Below are 6,945 nucleotides of genomic sequence, written 5' to 3'. Positions count from 1 at the left end.
ATGTCAACTAGTGGCAGCAATGGAAATGGAGAGCAATCGAGAAGGGGTAGCCCTAATGAGGATCAGGGCCAGCATGCTAGAAACCAGGTCATCAGAGAGGACGATGGGGGGCATTTTGGCCATGTCAATTTAGAGGTAAATTTTGTTGTTCGCCCTTTTGGCAGTGCTCCTCGTGAACATCCACTAGTTGTGATTGATGGGCCGGGTGAGTTTCAAACAGTTGTCCTCACTGTTGATGATATAGAGGATGAGGATTCACCAATTCATGATGGGAGCTCTGAAAATAGTCTGAGGTTCATGCTTGTCGATGAAAGTGAGATGAACAACTCATGCAGCATATGTTTGGAAACATATCTACCTGGTCGGCAGGTTCTTGAATTGAGCTGTGCTCATGTTTATCATGAAGCATGCATTCTCGCCTGGATGGCAAGGAACCCAACTTGCCCTATTTGCCGTCGACACATATCATTTTGATGTTTCTTTGCATTCTGTGGAAACTTGGTTCTTGTTTATTTGTTGTCCCCTAATTTTGTGTGTGCAAGTTCGAGGCTCAACCTTGATGGGTATGTTTTGTGTGAACTTTCTATCTTCAATATTAGAAGAGTGAACTTTTCTTTGTGCAAGACAAGTATGCAGGTCTCTCATGCTCTCCTTGAAACTGGAGAGGAAGAAATGGTATTGTTGAAGAAGCCATGTTTCTTTGCATGTGGGGGTGTGCATGGGTGCCTGTGTGTGTGCAGTGTGTTTCTTGCTTGATACAAGCACGCAGTTCTCTCATCCTCTTCCTGAGAGGAAGAAATGGTATAGTTGAAGAAGCCCCCCTCCCCTCTCTCTCTCTCTCTCTCTTCATGCGCACTTGCATGCACATATGTGTGTGCATGTGTGTGTTTCACACGGGAAATGAAAGAAAGAAAAGGCTGATTCCTTGTTCAATTTTTTTATTTATTTTGTGCATCTGGCAAAAACAAATTGGTGTGTGTTTCAGTTGCAAAATTACATGGTCTTCAACATTTTTTTTTAAAGGCAAACTGGGGTTAGGCAGACCCCTGCCAGATATCTCTTAAGCCCCATGTGGCAGAGGGATTCGAACCTGGGCCTTCAGCATGGCACAGGACCCCGCTTACCGCATGGGATACCACCTGGGTGGTACACGGTCTTTAACCTGGTGCTGTTGAAGATTCAGAATTTTATACTCTCTTTGTACGTCAAACTAAACCAAATTATGTGCTTTGTCTCTCAACCAAGTTTGAATATTGTCGATTTGTGAGCAGTTTGAATCAAATTAGGCATATCCTAGCCAAACAAAAGTGAAAGCATAAAGAAAAAAGATTTTTATTTTTGGCTGAGTCTGAGCAAAGGTAGTTAGTCCTAGATGGATATGATTAATAGATTATCATTTTGCTTTAAGAATTAAAATAAAAGGTAAAATATATACTTCCTTTTGCTTTATAGGCATAAAATTAAGCCTATATTGACCCATCTATAACATGGCAAACTGTAAATTTTCCTTCTTAATCTTCCATGCAGCACTTTAGACATTTTGACAATGGGAAGTTCTTTTATTTAGGTAAATAATTTTCCAAAAATAACCGTATGACAAAAACAATATGTTTCATCCTATTCTAATTTGTCATAATTTTTGAAATTTGCCTCATGTCCAAAATCTTAAATAACCAACTTTGGTAGGATTTTTTTTACTCTTCGTATTTGTGAAACTCATAAAGTTTGCGCAATACATCGCTTTACCCATCATGTATTGCAAACTCTCACTTAAAAGGAGGTTGAACACGAAGTTTATATAATAATATTTGTGAACATCATGTTAAACTTAAACCTTGAAACTTTGCAAATGTTTGACTAAAATTTGCACATATAAAAAATTTGTAGCTTTGATGTCTCGTAAAATTAGATGTGGCTGTTCTTCAAAATCAGATAGCCAACATGTATTGCTAGATCTCTTGGACAATGATGATATAAAATCTATATTATTTAGTTGTGATATTTACTTAGTTGCTTGCATAGTTGAAAATATTGTTGCTTTTGAAAGTTAAACAAGAAACAATTGATGAATGAAATAATAGAAATCTTGTGGAGAATGTTCATCTATCAGAGACACCATTTATCGAGCTCAGTCATTTGGCGATAATCCAATTATTTTAAACAGTAAATGATATTGACATTTTAAACATTAAGGGCATGCATTTGCCCGAACTAATTAGGGATATAGATGTTCGACGTTGAGGCAATGAAGAACAAACAATTGATGTTGTATATGATCAAAGGATCACTCCAGAGGATATGAAACCATGTGGGCAAACCATTGTCATTGATTTTCATCACCATTAACATCCAATCTTCTCGGGCAGATGACAAAGCTATGTAAAAGTTGTTGGACTTTATAATTTATGCTTGAGATGTATATGCAATGATATATGCGAAGTTTTATGGTTAATCTTAAATATTGGAAATACATACATGTTGAATGCATGGAAGCAAAAAAAGTGATAGATACAATAAATATTAATTTAGTTTGTACAATCGAACAATCAATTAGTAGTAGAAATGATCACGTTGATAGTGGATAATTGGCTGCTATTGATGATGATGACTATATAATATCGATGGGAGAAAATGAAGACAATGGTGACATGTGAAAAATAATAGCTGGTGAAAGCAATGCACAAATGACATTTGAGAAGTCGAACCCTTGATATGTTGTATATGCTGTATGAACATTTGTTGGGTAGTATAATTGTTTTTTATTATTACATTAATTAGACATGATTGAATATATTCTCGTTTAATGGATTCTCTTACAATCAATAGCAATTGAAAATCATTGAAGCAAACACATCTCGTTTGTATAACGAATTTCGTAACAAACATCTTAATAATTGTGAACAATTTTCACTGGCTAACAACAGACTTAAATGATCAATAAATTGCTTTCGGTAAAAGGTTTAATGATCTTCCGCATTGTCATGAGTTTTTGAAAGATCATGTAATCATGAATAATTATAAAGCAAAATTCATAAATGACTGCAATAATAATGTCATTGTCGTATACACGCGGAAGAACCCGCAATTTATGGTTGATTGCCCTTGGAAGATTCATTGCACAAAGGTGCGTAGAGCAATGTTCTTTTAAGTAAAAAAGTATCAAAGTGAGCATGCATGCGGTAGACCACTGGACAAACTTGTAGTAGAAAAATATCTTCCAAGTGGATTTCAGATATTATTCATAAACGTGTACACAACTCGAAGAGAATTCCAAGAGAATTCATAAATGATATCAATCAAGAGAAAGGTGTGGAGGTTACTTACAAACAAGCATGGCGTCAATGAAAATATATTAAGTAGGTACTATATGGTTCATTCGAAGAGTCCTTGAGAATGCTTTCCACCTATTTGGATCATTTGATGAAGGATAATCGATGATTATTAGGGTATATTCAGAACAATCAGAAAGATTGATTTTAGTACATGTTCTTATTCTTCCATTCAAGCATCAATGAGTTTTTGAAATGACGCCCTTTAGTTTTTATGGCAGCTAACACTTTCCTGAATGGAAGATACACAAGTATATTGTTGTCAGCTTATAATATTGATTCTTGTGGTAAGATATTTTTAGTCGCATTTATAATATTGATTCTTGTGGTAATAATGTACTTGCTTTTCACATATATTTGTTAACTCGCTTTTTTTAGCGATTCAATTTTTTCGGTATGGTTTGACTACAACTGTTACCACGATTGAGCAACTGAAACCATGGGGAGTATTTCTCAATAACCAAATAGGTAATTACTTTGCAAATGTATGTTAACTCAATTCGTGCATGTACATGTTCTTAACTTGGTATATGATGGTTACAGCTATGATTATAATATATTGATCCTACTATACATGTAGTACTTTGACAAAAATTGAGAATTAAACTTTACGTAGGTATGCGCTTATGTGTCATGTAATGTTTAATTATTTGAAATATAAGCTATAATTAGTTGTTTGTTAATAACTCTTTTTCAAAAATATAGAGTACATGAAGCGTATGATCAAATTCTATGAAAGCATGAAGAATGAGACTTTGGAGGGTGCCAAAAAGAAGATCGACAGAAAGACAGAATGAAAATGAGCTGCAGCAGAACATAGATGATACAAAGGCCAATGAAAATGTGAAGGTTGAGGAGACATTGGTCTCTGAGGTGTCGGGCGATGATGTCTCGATAGCTGAGACGTGGACAAGTATGAGGAGTTTAGTTTGAATAGTTAATATAAATTTGTATGAATTGGCAAACTTTAAGGATTTAAATTTTAGATGTTCTTTAAATATTCTATGATATGTAAATTATGTTTTGTAAGTGAAAGATGTTATTTAAACAGTTAATGAGGTTTTACAAATTTTGTATGTTTAACTTCATTTCATATATGAATTGTGTAAATACTATCAATTTGAATTGTGTAATTGTAAACACGTGAATTGTGTAATTATAAATAAGTGAAACTATAAACAAGTGAATTTTGTAAATACTGTAAACAAGTGATTTGTGTAAATATTATCAATTTGAATTAAATAGGTAAAACTGTAAATTTATGAGGATGACCAATATTTGCAAGAATGAAAAAGTTTGCATAAAATATAGGTAAAAAAACTCATTAAGAATGTACTTATCGAAAAACTTGTCAATGATGAATATAAAAAACTCAATGATGAAGTTATGCAAATGGTCGAAAAGTCACTGAATTTTTTTTATGAAAGATCAAGAAAGTTGAGGAGTGCAAAGAAACCCTAGAATATGCAAAAATAGCCTTCCTTCAACTCCAGGATATTGGATCCAGTAGTCATATAGAAATCAAATATGGATTCGACTCCAAGATATTGGAGCTATTGTGATTTTGAATTCCAGTTTAGCCTTGCTTCCTAGAATTCAAAGTTGAATTCAGTATACCATGATCTCCGATCCATTCGGACCCATATATAACCAGCCTTGAACCAAACCTGAGGCCACCCCACCCAACCCGTTCACCGCCGGCAGTCCTAGCGAGATGCCTGGTTGTGCCCTTAAGAACACCACGAGGGAATGCCCAACAAATAGGATTTGAGTCCGAATCCTATTATTCAGGTTTATATGAGAAAATGGTCTGATTACTATATTAGTAATCAGACTCGTATCCATAATCGAAGAGTTCTGACACCCAAATTCAAGGCAGAACCAAATCCAAATCTGATATCATGTAAAATAAATCCAGTTAGCTAGTCGGATCCAGATTTAAGTTTGCCTCGATCCGTATCCGATTAAGCAATGTCCGATTTGGTCAGGTTCAGTAATGCCTACCCGATAGCCAAAGGTGAGGATGGGCCCCACCTGTTAAGAAGGGAGCAAGCGAATTCGGATTGTCAGTCCCGGACCCACCAATTAGAATAAAATCAGAAGAGAGAGAAAATACGTGGGACCCACTCCGTGGATGCTATTTATCGGACAACAAAAACACGGAAGAATAAGAAGAGGAAGAAGAAGAAGGCGAGAGAGGGTGTGAGGGCAAAAAACGACCGAATGGACGAAGTGATCACGGCGGCCGACGGATCGTCGTCCGTCCATTACCACCGGCTGAGCGTCATCGCCTCCTCCCTCCGCCCGCTGCCTTCTCTTGCCACCAATCTCCCTCTCCTCTCCGCCCTTCTCGCCTTCTCCGTCGCCCAATTTCTCAAGCTCTTCACCACATGGTACTCTCTCCCTCCTCCTCCTCCTTTTCCTTTATCGATCCTCTAATTTGGGATCGTTTTCCGTAATGTTTACCGATCGCTCTCGTATTGTTTATCGAAAACTCCCTGAATTTCTAGACGCTGAATTATGGATGTGAATAGTTTCCCGTTTTATCTTATTTTCCTCGTTTTTTTTGCTGTTGAATTGTGGTTTCTTTGGTTCAGATCGAGTGATTTTTGTTGTCTTTTTTCCTTTTAGTTTCAGTGTGATTTCATGGCATGGTTGTGAAGGATGGCGGTAATTATCAAAGTTGATCGACTTATTCTGTTGTAGTTTATACTGTTATAATGGCGGACATGATTTTGCGATGTGGTTGGTGTTAGTTTCTCGCTTGTATTTCATCGAAAATTTTTGTGCCTCAGATTTTCTAGAGTGTTTGTCATTTTCGAAGTGCAGTGTGATGGCCGGATCGGTAAAGTTCTTGCTGTTTTAGCTCCTTTCGCAAGCACTCTGTAAATTTCAGCCCCAACTTTCATATTGAAACGGAAAATAGAAAGGGAAGAAGAAAAGTAGGGAATATGCTGCCTACTGTATTGCGCTGTCCGACAATTTTGCAAGTAATTGTTGAAATGTATTTGAAAATTTCTTGTTTGTAAGATAAATCATACATTTATAAGTGGTTTGATCAGAAAGTTAAGCAAAAACTTATGGGCTCTATGAGTTTGTTCGAATAAGTTCCACGTTCATTTCTGGATTCACCATGTTGATTTGGCATCTGCACAATTGTTATTGAGGTGCAAGAAGTGGTAGTGGACCTAAGGTTGCGAGGATAAAATGTCTGTAATATGGAAAACACTAACTGTTCTAATGATATCATATTGTAGAAGTAACTTATTGTGCAGTATTATGGAAGTTACGAACTATAAATTTGATGGTAAACACAATCTAAGGAGACTTGACGGAGAGTACTTCAAAGTATGCATTCAGTTGTGGGGTCTTTTGAATTATCCGAGAAGTTGGCAGAAACAGTACTGTTTATCGGTTCTTGATTCTTGCACAATGATGCTCCAGGTTCTGATGATAGGGAAGTTTTTTTTTCAAGTTTTTTCTACTTTTAGTTATTAGGGTGCTTTTGTTACACCCATGGTGGTGGGATATCGTCCACGCAAAAGGCACTCCCATGGGTGCGATGCAGCTTTCATAGGAAAGCCCTTGTTTTGTGTGCAAGCCTACGGGCCCCACT

At 36.5% G+C, this 6,945-nt stretch overlaps 2 protein-coding genes across 2 annotated transcripts in view; both read left to right on the top strand.

The window, feature by feature from the left end:
- LOC149815762 (uncharacterized) lies at positions 1–474 on the top strand. Its single transcript, XM_089990626.1, has one exon. It carries the CDS (start codon positions 1–3, stop codon positions 472–474), a length of 474 nt encoding a protein of 157 aa, XP_089846752.1.
- A 5,026-nt stretch (positions 475–5,500) lies between these two features.
- Positions 5,501–6,945, top strand: part of LOC149815761 (uncharacterized) — a 46,958-nt gene continuing 45,513 nt past the window's right edge. Inside the window, exon 1 of the mRNA XM_089989465.1 lies at positions 5,501–5,722. Coding sequence (XP_089845591.1) covers positions 5,553–5,722 — 170 coding nt within the window. The 5' untranslated portion in view covers positions 5,501–5,552. The remainder of the gene's footprint in view (positions 5,723–6,945) is intronic.

Source organism: Nuphar pumila, chromosome 15 (genome assembly GCF_984573655.1).
Source record: "Nuphar pumila chromosome 15, dmNupPumi1.hap1.1, whole genome shotgun sequence".
Lineage (NCBI taxonomy): Eukaryota > Viridiplantae > Streptophyta > Magnoliopsida > Nymphaeales > Nymphaeaceae > Nuphar > Nuphar pumila.
The sequence above is the reverse complement of the archived record's forward strand: the minus strand, read 5'-3'. Positions and strand labels throughout refer to the sequence as shown.

Bases quoted from the DNA above. Each gene is read 5' to 3' on its own strand.
- LOC149815762 (XM_089990626.1), top strand. From the start codon at position 1: ATGTCAACTAGTGGCAGCAATGGAAATGGAGAGCAATCGAGAAGGGGT.